The sequence below is a fragment of the Platichthys flesus genome, chromosome 18 (genome assembly GCF_949316205.1).
Source record: "Platichthys flesus chromosome 18, fPlaFle2.1, whole genome shotgun sequence".
NCBI classification, from domain to species: domain Eukaryota; kingdom Metazoa; phylum Chordata; class Actinopteri; order Pleuronectiformes; family Pleuronectidae; genus Platichthys; species Platichthys flesus.
Genome location: NC_084962.1, coordinates 6566387 through 6585559, shown reverse-complemented (window position 1 = coordinate 6585559; position 19173 = coordinate 6566387). Strand labels below are relative to the sequence as shown.

Genomic DNA, 19173 nt, shown 5'->3' with positions numbered 1-19173 from the left:
TACCGCCACTTCTGTCTCCATGGAAACTTGCCTCGCTGGTCATTCTGTGGATATGGATGGTATAGACCGGGATACACACGGCCCTGTGCGCATCAATCCACTTAGCACCTTCGTCTGGCTCCTTTACACTGGAATGTCACAACCATTGATTTCAATACATTCATTCGACTGAGGTGAAGTTGAAGGCCTGTACCTGAGACTGAAGGGAATGTGCTTTTCTTTTATCCTCTTAATCGATATGTGTGAAAAAGTGAAGAAGTTGATTGTGTCTGTCAAAGCATGAGATGTGCGGAAACGTGCAGCCGTGTTGTCCCCGGCATGTTGCCTTTTACCTTTGAGTCTGTCTCTGTGTCACTGAGTAGTGTGATGCCCTCTAAAGATCTAGAGAAGGCACACTTTTTTCTCACCCCCCCTTCTTTCTTTGCTGTAGTTGCATAGCAACAGAGGAGCTGCCACGGCTCCAGTTGTGTTGGTGGTGGGAGCGCGCTGCACAGGGAGGCACTGGCTCGAGATTAAGCCTGTCTCAGCTTCAATTATGAATGGGCTTCCACTGCCACACGGCTCCAAAATGGCACAGCTCGGAGTGATAAGACATCGAGGAACTCTTTGGTGCACTTAACTCTTTTACCACTTCCCCTGCAGGGGGAGGGGTGTAGAGTTTGACTTTAATCAGAAGTATTGAACTTAAATGATTAGAGGAAGTAAATGAATAATTAACTGGCGGAAGAGGCATGGGTATGATAAGACCCATGTTGATGGGAATGTGCGAGGTTAATTATTGGGGTCAGTCTCGAGAGCAAATCACAGTCTCCAGTCTCACAACGCTGGCAGTTAGTGTGTTAGTGCTGCATGTTGAAGTGCTGAGGGGGCTCCGATGTATTTAATGTATAATAATATATTAAATACATACCACTAATCCTGATTTCAATTTTTTTCCTCTGATCTTTCTTTGATTTTCAGAACAGAACAGCCAAACTAATCTTCTGCAACTTGTATTTTTTTATTATTGCAACCAACTGGAAGACAATACATCACATAAACATCATTGTAGTTTTTCAGAAAATGGAAAACAAAATAAAACAACATTTATATATTTTTTGCCACGGTATTGGACAACGTTGATATTTACATGTAGTGATGAAATAGGGCTTGAAATCATTCTTTGGCAATATGATTGCACAATAAGGAGAGAATTGAACATTTACTGAAAAAATAAAATAAAACAAAATACAAAATAATAAAAACAACACCTGGGCGTACTCCGCATCACATCTCACAGATCAATAACGGTTTTGCATTTTGACATCCCTAACCTATGGCTTTCCGATATTCAGCTCAGACAGTCACAGAAAATAATGGCAGTATTGTAGATCATTTTGACAAAGAGGAAACTAAACAGAACATGAGAATGTGCATAAAACATTAACAAATAATAAATGGCAGCTCCGTGTTTGAGGGTGTCTCACTTTTATGTTTGGCAGGTTTGAAAGAAACACTTGTTTTCTGGGTTTTCCAGGCAGTGAAGTATATTTCCTTTTGCTTTAGGTTTATTTTATGCCTTTTTTTATCCGGGACGTGCAGGTCAGGGGTTCATCTTTCCCGCATGTCACCGAGTGAGTCAGAGGGACAAAAAAAATGTTGCGTTGAACAATACATTCTCCCCCCCGACATGCCTCTTGCCAACTGAACACGTTATTAGTCACCACAACAGTGGATTGTTACTGAAAATACAGCAGAGTGCTTGACCTGGGCCGCGGGAGCACTCAGACAGATATGAGACGAGAGACGGATGGCACACAACAAGAACATTGACAGTGTCTCCTTTTAGCCTATTTTTTTTATACGCCGGCAATGGACACCATACAAAATACAAAGCCAGTGATGCATGCTACAGGTGGCGGAGGATTGTACCAGTGGATGGGACATGCATTTCTTTGCCTGCTCGGCTCGCTGACGATCTCTCAGCGTCTGTTCAGCTTAAACAAAACCTCGCGTGACTCCGCTGCTACACTCCAAACTCAGACAAAGCTGCTGTTTTGATGTGCATCTCTGCAAGTGAGGGAAGGTTAATAGTTTAATGCATTGCAGATTTAGGGAGAGAGCGTGCCACAATGGCAGCGACGCATCCCTTCTGATGCAACAGATGTCAAAGCTCACTAGTGCTCCAGCATATTTCAAGCGAGTCAGTATCAATGATTGGTGAGATTCACACACAGGTTGTAGAGTGGCAAAATGTTCGGAACCAACATCTTAAATCTCCAGACTGGGCTCTGGAGGTAAATATGTGATGGACTGTTTGTGAGCTTCACATCCACAAGTAATACCTTAATCAAAAGGGTAAAAATACTGTAGGTAAATTATAAAACAACCTTGACTGTGTCTGCCTTCTCCTACATTCTTCTTCCTTCTCTACTCTACTCTCCGGTGGCCTTTAAGGAGACATGGTTCTTTCTGAAAACATACAGAGTTTCCATTGCCCATCGGATCCAAACATTTACACTGAACAATGCTGATGGGAAATAAGGACACGTGAACATTTACACACAGGAGAAACAAAAAAAAACAACAATAATGTTATAAATAAAGACAAGTAACGCTCTGTCAAAACATGTCAGAGATATGACAACAGCGGTACTGAGGGCAGGCAGGCAGGCAGGCACAATGTTAAAGGGCGTGTGTTCCTGGGCACACAACTCACACACACTCTACAGACGTGTTCTGAAATAACACTGGGGTTAACAATGAACACCTACAACAAACAAAAGAAAAGTCACTGTACAGGCAGAAGGAGACGGAAGCCCACCCGTAGGAGGTGATCCAGCTGGCCTACAGAGCCTGACCCCGAGGCCCAGAGGTCGCACCCATGGGCCTCTAATTGCAGAGTGATCTCCCACATCCCTCCCTGAAGACATGTCTTTGAAAGCCCGCTCAGAAAAACAGAAAAGAACCCAAACGATTCAATACAAAAAAAAACAACAAAACAAAACAAAAAAACAACAAATAAACAAAACTCCAATATAACCACGGGTATAAGAATTGGCGGCAAAACTTTTTTTCTTTCCTCTAGGATCAAGGTTTATATGAAAATAAGTCATGCTTCATGCTAAATACATCGTTTATCTTACATGTTCTTTGAATAAAAAAGATTTGCTTTTTATCTTATTTACAAGCACCCATGCAATATAACTGAGAAAGTCCTGCAGGTCAAATTGCTTCAATTAAGAAAGGAAAAAAATAAAATATTTTCTAACCTTTTTACAGAGTTGCCCGCGCGGGACAAATTGCTTATATCTTTATGAGGGTAGAGTGAGGGTAAACAGACACAAACAGAAATCTATAACCCACAGTTCATGTATATAGTTCTTTGACATTGTCAAATGAAGAGGAAGGTGTGGCAGCTACTGGTAGCTATGATATCTATACCAGGTGTCTACGTCTATGGACAGAAGTACTGGGGAGGTTTCAGGGACGTTTACATTATGCAACAACAACAACAAAATGAAGGAGATATTGCCTCAGACCCGGCACACTATCCATCTCTATGGTGATAAACATGACCTTTTTTTTTTATTTTAATATATCTATTCTTAAATACTATGAGTGCTCTTGAAATAAACCATGTCTTAACCCATGATGCTTTTATTATAAGTGGCGTAAAATAATCTTAAGTGCATGAATATATATCACATTGGGTTTTACAATTATTTTGACACTTAAGGTCATTCTCTTTAGCTCTTCTTTACTACTATGCCTTCTTCTTCTTGTTCTTCTTTTTTTTTTGTCAGCTGTCATAGCGGCTACATGAAGCAACCTGGTCGCTTATCTTTGGCACAGTCTCACATTTGTGCTCGTGGATGTAGGAGAGTGATGCCGGCTGGCGGCCGGGAGAGAGAGCGAGGGCTCGGCCCGTCGGCCCTGCCGTCTTCGCCGGCATCACTGCAAGATTGCTACAGATTCACATAGAAACAAACAGGTAAGACAAACAGCCATCTTCCGCTCGCGTGCTGTGTACGCTCCCTCAATGTGATTCAGTCGAGTCGGGTTCGACTTTTCCTAATTAGTGACAAAACATGCTTTTTTTTATGGCTTTCATCCCCTTTTTAAACAACAAAACAACAAGGACACATGAGAAATACCCATCGATGTTAGTGTTGCTGAACATGTAGGAAAACATAGATTTTTGATATTGCCACAAATAAGTAGGATTCACCTAATGCCCTGCAGATAGATAGAGGGAGATGAGAAGTGTCTGTTGAGACTAATGCTGTAGTAACTTTACCTGTTGACCTATTGTTGTATAAGTGTGTGTGTTAATGTCTGTGTGCGTGCTGTGAGCTGTATAGCGTCTGTGTGTTTGCATGACTATGTATTTGTTCTATGTGTGTGTCTTAGTTTCTCAGGGCCTCTTTCTGCTCCTTCTGGCCCTTGGCGGTGCGGTTTGTGATGTTGTTGAGGCAGGCTCTGACCCCCGCCAGGTGAAGCAGCGACCCTGCCGCCTCCTTCATCTCCTCGTCGTCGCTCTCAGGCGGCTTCTCCACCGCCGCTGCGCGCCTTTTTTTCAGCGGCAGTGTGTCGCTAATGCCCCTTGCTCGGTTTTTGGTCCAGGGCAAACTGCTCCCTGCCAGAGTCCCAGCTCCCGACCCCGAGCTACGTCTCTGTCCGCGCAGGGGCTGCTGGGAAATGTAGGCAGCGGCGGCAGTGGTGACGTGAGAATCCAATGGGATCTCCCGGGGTTCGGTTTTGACGTCCGATTGGATCTCCACGGCAATGATGTCGTCGTCGTCCAGAGGGCAGCAAGGGTCCGCGAGCTGAGAGGAGCAGAGCCTGCTGGGGGATTTTGCGGTGCTATAAGTGTGGTCATCCTGGAGGTCCTCGCTGCAGGGCGGTGGAGAGTAGCAGGATGGGCTGTCCTGTCCTCGGCTTAGATAATCTCCAAGGGATGATCTGTATGAAGCAAGGAGACAGAGCGGGAGAGAATATTGTTACTCCTGCTGTCACACCGTAGGCAGGTGGCCGGCCTGCCTGTGTACTCCTCACTCCAATGACGCTGCCCCACTTTGCTCTGCAAAGAAAACAAATCTGCTGATAATCCATCACCCTCAAATAGCAACCTTGGGCCTAATGCGCGGTGCATATTTCTCAGGTCAGATTAAAACCTTGTATCTCCACAAAGAGTCAGCCTTCCCTTTAGAAACGAGCAGACTCACTTTCAGGTTGCCACCCGTGCATTTTTCAAACCATACAGAGCATTTTGAACAGCTCTCATGCTCCCTGAGGTTGTGGAATTTGCTCAGCAAATAAAGGACCTTGCAAGCTCCAAAGTCAGATCACCGCAGAGTGACGATCCTGCAGCAAAGCTATTGGACCACTGTCCACCTCATGCATTATGTTGCAACACATATTTTGCTCTTTGATTCAGGAGACACCCTCTCTGTACGACATTAAAGGACAGGGGTGTATTCAGACAACCAATAAATCAAAAGCAGCATCAGCAGCGTGCCCTGTCCCCTGGACATTTTCTCCCTTCAGAATGAGAGGGTTAGCATATTAATATCTTATAAGAAAAACATGCACCCCTTACAGTGATCAAATATTCACTGCATACCTTTAGTGAGCCTTTGGCTATGTTTAATTCATTAATTCTGTGGTGCAGACTCTTATGCTCCTCTGATGGATGTGCAAGTCCATGCATGTTTCGAATGTCTTTCGAATAACAAGGCCTTTCCCACTGATAAACCTACGTGTGTGTGTGGGTGTGTGTGTGTGTGAGACCGTTATATAAACACACCTGGATGAAATGTTCTACCCAGCAGGGAGTGTGTGAACGTCTCTGACTTTTGAGCACAATAAAGTTGTAATTATGTAAACTATCAGTGGAAAATTTCAGCGCAAGGTCTGGTAGGTGTGGTGGTGTTGTCTTTGTTTGGAGGCTACTGTATGTGTGCATGTGTGTGAGGGCGCGTCTGTGTGTGTCTGCGAGGGAATGTGTTTGAGCAGGGAAAGACCTGACTTGACATTAATTACATGGTTGAAGGTAACAGCAGCAACGTTTACCCACCTTATGGCCGAGGTTCTGCTCCCCACAGGGCTTAAAGGTAGGGGTCTGATCACAGGGAAGAGGGCCTGGCTCCTGACGCGGGCGCCATTTTGGATCACACCACGAGGAACTAAAAGTGGGAGCAGAAGATAGAGTTACTTATAAGAAATATTTAAACAGATTGATTCAAAGTAAATCCTGAGGATTGAGGGAAAATTACAGAGGGTGCTTCCCCTTAATCTTTTTGGACCTGAGTGGGACTTGGGAGCAGCTCGGTGAGCATTCACTGACCGTCTGAGTAGGCCAACAGGGCAATATTGATGAGCAAGGCAAGGTTAAATTGAGCAACAAAGCGTCATAAATGAGTTAAGGCCGCTGCGAGTCATTCAATTACCAACGACCGCTGGGCTCGGCTAAATCCAACGTCTCTGATGCTGTGGGCTGAGCAGCAGGCAGCTGGAGCTCAGAGGTGGACACCACCGAGACTATTAGATTCAACAGCAGTGACACGTTTGCCGTGTTTGAAACTTAGTTAAATACAAATTAAAGGTACTTCAAGGAAATCCAGAGACATTAATTTAAATTCACAGAGCAAACAAGGCTTTGGAAAGGTTTGTGTGTTCATTAAACTTAAAGGCAGTGCAGTGCTCTTGTAAATTGGTCGTCTTGTTGTTTTTTTTTCTAACAAAGAGTCAAAGTATGTAGTTTAATAGAGAAGTAAGAAAACTTTAACATTAACGTCCTAGGAATATAATTATTTACATTGCTGGAACTGTAGAACTCCACAAGCGTCCCTTTGGGTTCAAGGTGAACTAAAAAAAAAATTTAAATTCACACATCCCAAGTTTGGTAGTTTCATAGGTCTGTGCTGAGATGGAGATGCCAAGAGTTTGGGGAAACTAAAAGATTCAAAGTTTCCAAGAGCACAGAGAGGCAATCAGTCAGTGGAAGAAGTTTTTGGAAGAATCCAAGGTTTTGGTCAACAGAAACCAGACAGGAAAGTCCTAGTTCAGGGAGCAGGACATGGCCGATTAATAAAAAATAAAAAGCTGCCAGAAGGACAGCCGTCTCTACAGCACTCCATCTAAGTGCCATTTTACTCCTCTGAATAAGCAAGCATATGGCCGGCCCACCTGGAGTTTACCAAATAGTGCTTTCTCCGACCTAACGAGACAAAAATTGAATTTCGCAGGCCTGAAAGCCATGTGGGCGAATCGACTGGCAAACACCAGGTGCTGCTTATTACCTGGCTATCACCTGGAGTCATCATACTGCAGCACAACGTCGGATCCGTCATACAAGCGGAGCCAAATACAGACAAGTCCTCGAAGAAAACACTACAGAATGAAGGCAAAGATCTGCCTCCTGACAACACAATGGCCTATACCACACTTCCCAAGATAACAGAGCGGCTTTTCAACAAATCCTTGAATGTCCTCGAGTGGCCCCCCCAAAGCCGGTTGAGGCCATTTCAGATTCTGCGGGGAGAGCCCAAGATCACAGGTTACAAACGCCCCTGATCCCTGCTGGACGCTGGGCTTCAAGCTGCTGTCACTGTCAGTGCAGGGTCTATATACTGTTCTGATATGCAGGTTTGGATTATAAATAACTTTGCAATACATCTTGAGAAATACACTAATGATAAGACATACTAAAGATGACGTATACTAAATATGCTTCAGGTTGTATGCACATAGATACAATTCCATTTGAAAACACATCCACTCTGCTACAGATACACCTGGTGTCCACAATATCTGGGAGTTTTAGAGACCCTGCAACAGAGAAGTTTGAAAACGCTGCTGATCTAGTTGTTTCCCCCGCTTTCAGCATCAACCTCGAGTGTCTAAAACTGCAGTTCGCTGAATGGCCACTTGAAGCTCACTCCACTTCCCTAACCCCAAATCAGGTCAATCCCCATAGGCGCATATGTTAAAATGTCCAACTTTACAACGGAATCAAACTTTTACAGCGCGGTCCTTAAAACAGGTCTCAGTGACTAACTTCCCACTTCACACAGCACTCTTTCTATCAGGCATCATTCACACACTAGGTGGTAATTTGGGGTTTAGTATCTTGCCCAAGGACACTTCAGATTGCAGGCTGGAGGTGTTATGGTTTTAACCACTGACCTTCAGGTCTGTTGACGACCCTCTGAAACTCCTGAGCCACAGCAGCCCAGACTTTAACATTAGAGTTGTCTACTTCTCAACAAGAAAGGGAACAAGCACATTTCCAGAACCATCTTTTTCTGAACCTGTTTAATTAGACAATGATATGATAGGTCAGCAGACTAACAGTAAAGAAGAGCTAAAGTTGTGATACCATCAAGATGAAACTACTTAAAAATGTAAATAATTGAAAAAAGCTTTAGTTTCCGATGTGTTACAGAGAATGAATCTGGAACTTTTCCCAATTCTGAACCAACACAATAAAAGGGGAAAAAATACTTAGACTTTTAAAATACTAAAAACAAACATTGAGAGTCTACAATAAATCTTTCTTATGCAGCTTCAGACTCAGCAAGGTCATACTCCTGCCACTGGTCTCCTACTTGTGAAAAGACCTGAACTAGATTTGTATTATGTGTGTGATGGAAGAGAGCGAGAAAAAGGAGAGAAGGAAAGAGAAGAGAAGAGAAGAGAAGAGAAGAGAAGAGAAGAGAAGAGAAGAGAAGAGAAGAGAAGAGAAGAGAAGAAGAGTGTGTGTGTGTACATGTCAGCCTACACAGCTCTCATTACTCAGGGCTGGCTGCTCACCACAGCCATCCCAGTTCACTAAAACAGCTGTCATTTCCATCTCCAGGGTCAGTTTGCATTTCACAAATGATGACCTGCTGTTTGCTTTGTCTGTTGCAGGAACGTTTGTTAGTTAAGGTGCAATTGCTAAAAAAACGTTGCCGCAGCATCAATACAATGTAGACCACCCCCCCCCCCCCCGCCATAGCCAATACAGTAAATCTATGGCTGATGCTTTGAGAAAAAAATTCAATTCTCCCCAGGAACCATAGGCTCATTAAAATATACATGTCATGATCGAGGCTCTCCAAAAAAAACCATCCCACATGTATGTATGGTTCTCGCAGTAACACACATAAATGAAATATGATAGGTTGTGCTTTTGTCGTTCGTCATTGTTGGTGTGTTTCTCTTTTTTTCCCGTGGCTAGCAGTGTAATCTTATTGACTCCAGTTAGTGTGGCCCTGCCCCTGATATCTCCAGCTCTGCTCTCCATAACCTTATAAGTAAGTCGCCGCACAGACTCCCTTTTGTAATCTTGATCACTCGCTGCGTGGTTCTGTGCGCGTGTCTGTGTGTTTGTGTGTGTCTGTGTGTTTGTGTGTGTGTGTGTCTGTGTGGGCAGTGCATTAGGTCTCCCCGGGTTGACACGCACCCACCCCTCCTTCCCCACCTCCCGCTCCAGTCAGGCTTCGGGTTGCCATAGCAACGGCTCCCCTTCCACATGCCACAGAGTGGTAGATCATGCATCAGCAGAGAAAGTGATAGAGAGAAGGAGAGAGAGAGAAAGAAGGGGGGAAAAGGAAATACCAAGCTCTGTTTGACATGGCCTCTCATGGCTCAACCGCACACTCCTGACCACCAGTGTTTACCCTAGCTACACACGCACACACACTCCTCCCAAGCACGAGCGCAGACGACTCTCCTCTCACGCACGTGTGTGTGTTCTGTCTCTTCACCTCCTCGCTCTGCCGTTTGAAATCCTCAGCAAACGCCTCTCTTTGTCTTTCTAATTCCGTCCCCTCCTGTTGATTTCTTTCCCTCTCTATCATTTTCACTGTCATTCTATGTATAGTGGTGACTCATATCTCCAGCTGAGCGTGCACGCTGTCTCTGCAGGTAAAAAAGCAGGCGACATATGCTGGGGAGACGAAAGTGACGAAGTAAGCTGGGAAAGAGCAGGCAGCGCTCCCAGAGCCTGTCCTGACGAAACTGGGATACGGACCGAGACGAGCATTTTACAAGCGCAAAGCTAAACGTATAAAAACAAACACTTGGCTTGGTAGAAGACAGAATGCAAGAAGGGTTGTGCTTAGGAAGAAAAATGTAAGAACAAAAAAGAATTGTCTTTCTGCCTCTCTGCCTTTTTTCCTGGAGAGAAAATCTCCTCTAGTTTGTCTTTTTTCCTACGTCTGGTCAGCTGGTCCTTTTCTGTCTGCTTCCTACGTCTGCGCCCGCCTGCCCGTTTTCCATGGCGAGCGCGGCCCTCAGCCTCCCTCCCTTCTCCCGCTCTCGCTGCACTGTAGACGCACTCGGCCTCCTCTGTCTCATCCCGTTCAATGAGTTCCACATGGCCCCTGCAGGCTGCGCACTCCGCAGCTGAGCAGACAAACACAGAGTGCACACAGAGACCCACATGCTCGCTGAACTCGCCAGAAAAGGCAGAGGGTTCAAAGGCCACTTCCAGCAAACCCTGAGAATGCAACTGTTTGAGAATGGCCTCTCGCTTAGTCAAAACACCCCCCCCCCCCCCGTCCTCCTCCTCCTGTCTATCCGGCTGCACGTGCTGCCGTGTTTCAAAGTGAGCACAGAGTCTGAGGGCAGGACGCGTGCTAATGTTGTCTGACTGGCTGACTGTCTGGATTGCTGGTGGGCTGAAGTTTCTGGCAGTTGAACTGGACGTCTAACTGGCTTGTCGATCTCACACTCCAGCCCGAGTGTGTAAGTGGTTGGCTGGCTGACATGTAACACTGAATGACTGTAGCAAAATAACACTTTTAAATATGGCTGTATGGATCCTATCCGAATGAATGCTCATCAGCAGCTATAGAGCTCAACGGCGTACTGGCAGCAAAAATCCTATTTCATTTTCTGAATAGAGATTTTCATTAACAGCCAAAATGTTGTAACCACTTGTTCTTTAAGTGGGTGGTCGCTGTTATGCTCTATTCTCCTTGCTGGTTGGATAAGAGTAACATTTTAATTTGCTGTTCTGTTATGGAGTTTCCATGAATTTTGCGACATTTTCTATGACTTTACTGACCCACATTAACACCTAGATTTCTTATGGCTGAGAGAGCTAAAACCATCCACTTGTAGAGACAGCACCAAGCGGGGCAGATATTACGATCTCTGTCTTTTTCAGCGTTTAGCAAAAATAAATTAGCGGCCATTCAGTCTTTTATAGCATTAAAGTAGTTAATTAAAACTGACAATTTGGCTGTGTTTTGAGGTTTGAATGAGACGTATAATTGAATATCATCCACGGAACAGTGATAGCAGATACCTTTAAAGTGTCCTATTGAATGTGCACACAAGCATGTACAAGGCCAACAGAATAGGGCCAAGGACTGAACCTTGAGGCGTCACAATACAGCATTTAGAAGAGGAAACCGCCAACAGAAACAATGAGGCTCCCATCAGAGAGGGTTTTACTTAATGTCTGATAATTAATTTTGGAGTAGAGCTGGACCAAGGTTTTTGAGAAGTAGTTTTAAAGAAGCTTGCTTTATTTGAGCAGTGACAGAATCATAACAGAGAGTTGTTGATTAAGGAGAGCAGTAAAATAAGGAATTAAAAAAATTAAGTGATATTGGCTTGAATACACACTTTCTCTGCCGTTGACAGGTTAATAAAGCTGTACAATTGGCTCTAAATTAATCCAACCAAAATTAGGTTTATCTTTATGATGGCAGGTAACCTAAGAACTTAAATAAAACACAAACACTTTGGCTGAAGAGATCCTCCATAATTTAGAGCCGCTGAATGATGAACTTTGGGGGGTGGTGCTGTGATGGGTTGGGATGAGGACATGGCTAAGAGCCATTGTCCTTGCGTTCATCCTGAGCCGGTGCCGGGCCACAGGGAGAGGCAGATTTCAGCCCACATCAACTCAGAGCGCGGCAGCTCTGAAAGCTCAGGGAATGGGAGATGGAAGTAATAACAGAGGGCACCAACAGCCCCAAACTCACTCACTCTGGAGTCTCCCCCTCACCCTTCTTTGTCTTCACTTTGCCTCTGGCTGTCCGTCACAACTTTCTTTCTCCCCACTGCCGACGAATATCGCACACGGAGATTCTCTCTCTTCTTAAACACATTACACATTTAAAAAGTTCCTCTTATCCCATCTCGGCCTGTCACATGTGCACTCCAAGCTGGCCTTCCCGCCTGTCTCCCTCTCTTTCCATCTTTCTGTCCAGCCTCTCAGACACATCACGCTCAGACTTTATGCGTCTACAGGGAGACCAGGTTTTCAGACACTCTCTCCAACCTCGGCTCCTTGACCATTACTACTCCATTATCAGTGGCAATGGAGGGCGCGCCGCAGACGCCTAATGTATCCATTTCCCCCTCCATTTAGGACTCGGCAGCCCAGCGAGCTCCTGGAGTGCTCCCTGATTGGGATTGAATGTCCATTTAAACTGCCGTCCAGCCACCAGGGAGGAGGTCAGGGGGGAGAAGAACAGGAGAACGGGAGGAGAGGAACAATGGCAAATAAAGGGAGAAGGTGTATAAGTGTAAAAGAGAGAAACTGTATGTTGTGTAATGAGGATCGAGGCAGGGGGATTGCTCAAGAGTCTGACTTTTCTCCCCCTCTTTATTTATCACTTGTTGTGTCTCCATCTCTCTTTTTTTTTTTCTTTCTTTAAACTTCCAAATACGCCTCCATAGAAAAAGCATCCCTCTTCTGGCGCCGAGCCAAGTGTCAGAACTCAGCACTTAGTATTCTTAAGGTGCGCTTCTAAAAAGAGGGATTTGGAATTGAGATGATTGGAGTTGGCACATCCATAGAGGGAGGGAGGAGGTGGCGGGATGGGGGGACAGTGAGCAAGAGGGTGAGAGACAGAGAGGAAACAGGTGGGAGATCACAACCACTCACACACACACACACACACACACACACACAGACACACAAACGGTTAAAGATGTTCAGAGGTGAGACTGTACCTTGTAGGAGAACTCCTCCGTTCTTTCTGAAGAGGGGACTCCCCGACCACAATGGAGGACTAGAAGGCGGAAGAAGGGATGGAGGGGGGGAGGGGGGGGGGTGTGACAGAGAGAGAGAAAACTGGTCAATCATTTGATCATGTTGCAGCAGCCGTCCGGCCCAGCGGGCTTCATCACGAGGCCGATAGCAAAGGCAGGAATTTGAGCCCATAAGCCAGTGCTTCTGATTATAGTGATTAGATTCCCGGGTGTCCCACTGTTGCCATTATTCCCTGTGATTACCTCAGAGAATTACAGCCTCGCCGCTGTAGTCCATGGGGGTAATTTCTCATGACAACCTCCCACCGTCTGCCACTGTTCCATTCATACACATTCAACACAAAAAAAAAATCATCAGCACTCGTACATTTAACACGCGCTCATGTCAGCCGGGCAGGTTTAAGAGAGACGTGCACACTCACACTCATGCTGCACACACACACGCATGCACGCGCCCAAAGCCAGGGACTCAGTTTACGCGATCATTGCACCACTAATGAGGGAGGTAATGACGGCATTTCTCACATAGACAGAGACACTTTCACTCACACATTCACACACACATACACACAAAGGAGGACAAGAGATGCACTTTTGCTGGTGGAGCCATAATTTTAAGACAAAGGGATGGAGAAGGATGGAGGGATGAGGATGGGGAGGGAGAGGGAGAGGGAGAGGGAGAGGGAGAGGGAGAGAGGATGTAAAGAGCTTTCCCAGGTTGAGTGGTCTTTAGCTCCCCATTAGACATCACGTCTGACTGCTCCTTTCTTTTTCTCCCTGTGTTTAGACAGGCTGTTCTCAAACACTTGTTAGCCGACAACGTGCATCTTGGTCATATGTAAAAACCCCTATAAAGTCGATGGTAAAAACACACAAACACACACACACAGGAGAGAAAACACCTGGCGACGCTGTGTGAACCCTAAAAGAACGACCCATTCGTTTCCAGCGGTCTCCACTCATCAGGAGAGATGCCTTTGTAATGTGAGTCGTGTTTTATGTTCTGCTAATCTGCTGAATGTGAGGATTTGGACGTGTGCACTTCTGATGTGAGGCTCTCACCTCACCAGATGCAGAAGGAAGATACACACACACACACACACACACACACACACACACACACACACACACACACACACACACACACACACACACACACACACACACACACACACACACACACACACACACACACACACACACACACACACACACACACACACAGCTGCAGCACGAAAAAGCAAAACACAAATTTCAGCCCTGAGCCACCTGCTGTTGCCATGGAGAGTTGCCACATTACGTTGCCACGGCGATAACATATTTTTCCTGCGCTAACAGCCTGTCTGTTTTCCCTACCACCCCCACCCATCTCATTCACTCCCCCCATCTCACTCCCTCTCCCTTTTCTCACTCTTTCCTTATGTCTCTCTACCCATCCCTGCACTCTCTCTCCCTCGCTCTCCCTTTCTCTCTCTCTCTCTCTCTCTCTCTCTCTCGCAACAAATGGCTTCACAGTGCGACAGCACCTGCCTTATACTACATGTGTTGCCATGGCGGCGTTCCCGTTGCCAAGGCAACCCTGTACATTTAATGTAGTGGGCGAGGGGCTAAATCCGAGGTAGACGCCCCCCTCAGCATCTCGCCTCATCTTTTTTTCTCCAAGGGAGAGGAAAGGGAGGGTGAAGGGGAAAGAAAGAAAGAAAGAGAGGAATAGAGAGTGAGAGAGCGAGAGCTTCTCCCAAACCCCATTGAGACACCTTTTCCACCTTCCATCCATTCTCCCCCCCCTTACTCCTCCCATCCAGATGCTGATGGGGTGTGAAGGAATGCACCATGGAGCTGACCTCCTACCAGGCGTGCTCCCTCTTTCGCTCTCCCTTATCACACACACACACACAAACACACACACACAGACAGACACACACACACACACACTAAATTGCCACGCATAAGACACACACATCCACACACAGAGTTAGATTGAAACATGTTAACTGCTGAGTTGCACGTGCAGATAAAGACGCACATACGGACGCACATACTGGAGCGAGCTGCAGGTGGGGGTCGGCTGGTGTGCAGCGTGAGTTATTATGGTCCATGAAAAACCAAGAGGTGTAAGCGACAAAGAATAGAGGACAAAGAAGCATCATTGCTCTGCACCCTCCTCCCTTTCTCTCCATCTTATTTTCCCCATCTTCCTCTCTCTGTATCTTCTCCTTCTCTTTGTTCATCCTCCACTTCTCGGTTGTGTAGAGCTGCTTGAGACAACCCTTGACCTTACCATAATAGACACACTGCGCAACCATTTGCAGTCATTACACTTCATGCCATAATATTCTTGAGAGTGAGAGCTCTTGAGAGAGATATCGTGCTCTATTGATTGGTCTTACTTAGTTTCAAGACACATCGAAAGGAAACTGGAACCAACAAAGAACCCCAACACTTAACCTATTCAAAGTAATCCTGAACAAAACATTACAACTGTACCAGCGCACCTGTGCACCCTAAAAAATAGGGGGTGGATATTTTTCAGAGAACCTTTAACGAACCGCCACCTGCCCAGACAACTGAAATGTGATTTGACTGCATGCTAAAAATTACGTTTTAGAAATTATATTATACGTATACATTTTTTTAATTTGTGTCTTTTCTAATGTCTGTGGAATTCCTGTCTGTTTATGAAAAGCAACGTGAAACAAAATACAACAAATAAATGAAAGAAATAAATACATTAATCCCTGAACCTTTCAACCTTTCTTCATCAGCTGTCCGTTCAGACCAAGACGCAGACCCGGAGATTTCAAAATGAAACGGCAACAGTTTTGCAGCTCTAACTACGGCGGGTATATCCATAGCATAATTTTCAAGATGAAGACGTAGTTCTATAGATGTGGAATTATAAGTCACATTAACCCCACACACACTACAGGATCATATAAAAATCTGTGCCAGCCTGTTCCAATATTAAAGTATTATCACTGCACTGGTGTTGTCAATGAATTACAGATATTTTTGTGGATGATCTTAAACATATTGATATAAACAGACATATCTGACATATTTGGAAAGTCTAGGAGCTGGATCCAGCAGCAAGGACCATACAAGTGGTTTTCATGTTGAAGCCCATTAGCAACAAATCGTGCATACTGTAAATGCTGTGCATGTGCTTTACATCGACGCTGGACAGTTTTTGAAGCACGTCATAAATTCTTACATTGATTTTCTCCCTTCCATGCGGCCGCTGGATTCCATTCATTTATATGCAATAAAAAAAATCTACTCGCTGAGATGTCAAAGATGCTTGCTGTTCGTTCATAGGCAGAATTTACACAGCATTTTTTATGTTTAAAAAAAAAAATGAAGCCGTTTCTGAACGATCTAGCTTTCAACGATTTAAGGCTGCCCTGACACCTGAGTGTCAAAAAGGCAAGTAACTGTCAGGCACAGCATTGTTGATGAGAAACACCATGATATATTTTTCTATTTCAGGTTTTTCAGTCTCTGCAGATTAGATTTCGTACGCTGCAGAAATTTATATAAATAAATCTGCAATAATCAATCCAGATATGATAAAACTCAGATTCTTTGGTCTTTGGGCCTTGCTTCATTTAGTGGACATTGCGACTCTCAAATGGGAAAAGAAAATGGGGGAACACACGCTGGAATGGGCCAGGTCAGTTGGGGCGCCCCAACTGCCCTGATTCTGAAGAATAAATAATGGCCACCATTCTCAGGTTGAAGCTTCTTTACTTTGAGGCTTTGCTTATTTTCTCTGTTTTAAGACATTTGAAGATGTCCCCCTGAGTCTCTCAGGACACTTTGATGCACTTTTGCTGTCGATCAAATCAATGAATCGATAAACGAAGAAAGAAATGATTGGTCACCTGACAAAGAAAATAATAACACACCCACACACCCACACACACACACACACACACGTTCTTCAGGTGGCCCTCAGCTCCGCTCCAACCGAGAATTCCTCACCGACTCTCGTTTGCCCACTGTGTGTCACAATGCAAATGAACAACCTCTTCTCGCCCCCCCCCCCGCTCCTCAGCCCCCTACACTCTCCTCAACACAGCACACCTTCCCACCAACCCCCCCATCCCCCCAATTTGTTCCACTTCCCCATACCTCATTGTTCAAAATGACACTTTTACATTTTATGGTGAACCAATTATTCTGTCTTACACAGTCCGCTGGCTCCGCAAGCCAGCCTGCCCAGATCAACTGGGGAGCGGGGTGGAGGGAGGAGGTGGTGGTCTTGGGGTATTCATAGAGATGGGGAGAGGGAGAGAGGGAGAGACTGGTGAGAGAAAGAGACCGAGCAGAAGAAAGGGGAGAATAAAAAAAAAGACGACTAATGGTACCTCTCGCTGACATATCCACAGGGATGTGCAAAAGAGTCGGAAAGCAAGAAGTAGCAAAAGGAAGAGGCTGCAGGGCGGAGGAGAGGTCAGGAGAGGAGAGGATTTTGGGGGAAACAACACAGGTGGATGCTGCTGTGGTGTGCAGGGGCGTGTGTGTGAGGGGTCCTAGAGCGAAGAGAACATAGACAAAAAAGGATCTAATTGAATGATAAAGTGATGGAGAGAGAGAGAGAGAAGAGAGCAGAGGGAGAAAGAGAGAGAGTGGGAATAAATCACAGCAGGGGTAAATAAAGAAGACGGAGTGGTGGGTGCACCACCAATTGTAATGTATGCCCGAGAACGAGCGAGAGGGTGTGTGAGATATTAAAAGAGGAGACAAGAGAGTGAGAGGAGCGGAACCGGGGAGTGTTCAGAGCTGGAGGAAAGGCAAAACAGGGGGGTGGACAAGATAGGCTGGGGAGAAGGTGAGGGAACATGTGGAGAAAAAAAAAAGAAGAAAGGCAACGAGCGCTTTTTACATGTGATGCGCCCGAGGGGGAGGGAGATAGGAGGAGGAACGTGTGTTGTTGCATGGAAGAAGAAGAAAAAAGATTTGAGGGAAGGATGGGGCGGGTCAGCTTCATAACGCTCGGGGCAGGTGGGTGGAGAGAGAGAGGGAGGTGGAGGAGTGTGTATGTTTCCATCTGCCTCAGAGCTATAACTAACCAATATTTGATATTTATTACTGATGTATGGACTGATGTTGTGGATTGACCGTTAAGTGTACAGAGAAAATAGTTAATCGTTAGGGATTTTCTCTATCAATTTTAATAAGTGAAGTAGTGATTGTATTCGATTTGAATACAGATACATGAAAATCAGACCACCTACATATTTGTATTAAGCCTTTATTCAAAACTTTTAGTTTGTAGATTTAGTATTAAGTGTTGTAGGTCATCAAAGTCTCTCAACTGTGCACACTTGTTGGAAAGTGCTCGTTTCAACCTGCCACCTCTTCATTGGGGGGTGACTGTGAGGTTTGATCATTAGCATAATCAATATCTTAAAACTGCCACATAAGGTTCGCTGTCCTGCTCAGCTTGTGGGAAAGTTTAGTTTAAAAAATAAATAAGCGTTATAGGAACTTCGACACATGCTTTCAGAAGTCAGTTTAACATGACCTAAAGAATTAGAAACTAGAAGGACACTCGGAGAGCGCATATCCCCGCCAGAGCTGATTGGCCATTTCATCACCATAGTGCATATATGTATATGTTCATGGGTGTAAATCTTTACCCCACGTCTCTATTAGTGAATGGGTTTATTAATGAAACAGGCTAAATGATCCAGTCCACTGAAGCAAAGGTGATTAAGCAATGAATTAGCTAAATGCCATATGTCACAAACCCATCAACCAATTAATCAATCAACCAATCAGATCAACCCTCTCACCTGTGGTGAAATGTCGGAGGCAGGGTGGGTGGAGAGGTGGAGGGGGTGGCCAGGCCCGGCGAGTAGGGATGATACGGCGTCTTCTTCAGCGCCTGGATCAGGTTGTGCCTATACTCCGGATCTATGGACCACAGGGAGCCTTTGCCTATGCTCTGCAAGGAAGAAAGAAAGGAAGGAAGAAAGGAGGTAGAAAGAGAGGGAGGGGGGTGAAGAGGGCACAGCGAGACAGACGAGAGAGATGTTATTGAAAGTGCTATCGGGCCGCTCAAAGCACATCACAAACACAGCACAGCACACTGACCTGAGCCAACAAGGCCAAAGCCCTGAACACGAGCTCAAAGTACAGACCACGAGCCGCACTCTTATTTACCAAACCACCTGTACACACAGC

At 45.3% G+C, this 19173-nt stretch overlaps 1 protein-coding gene across 2 annotated transcripts in view; it reads right to left on the bottom strand.

Annotated features, from left to right (window-relative positions):
- Positions 1-981: 981 nt before the first annotated feature.
- Positions 982-19173, bottom strand: part of ches1 (checkpoint suppressor 1) — an 87941-nt gene continuing 69749 nt past the window's right edge. For both annotated transcript variants that reach the window (XM_062412065.1, XM_062412064.1), the window contains 4 exons: positions 18783-18934; positions 12943-13001; positions 6059-6167; positions 982-4944 (listed from right to left, as the gene is read on the bottom strand). In XM_062412065.1, the coding sequence (XP_062268049.1) occupies positions 4389-4944; positions 6059-6167; positions 12943-13001; positions 18783-18934 (876 nt within the window). In that variant the 3' untranslated portion in view covers positions 982-4388. The remainder of the gene's footprint in view (positions 4945-6058; positions 6168-12942; positions 13002-18782; positions 18935-19173) is intronic.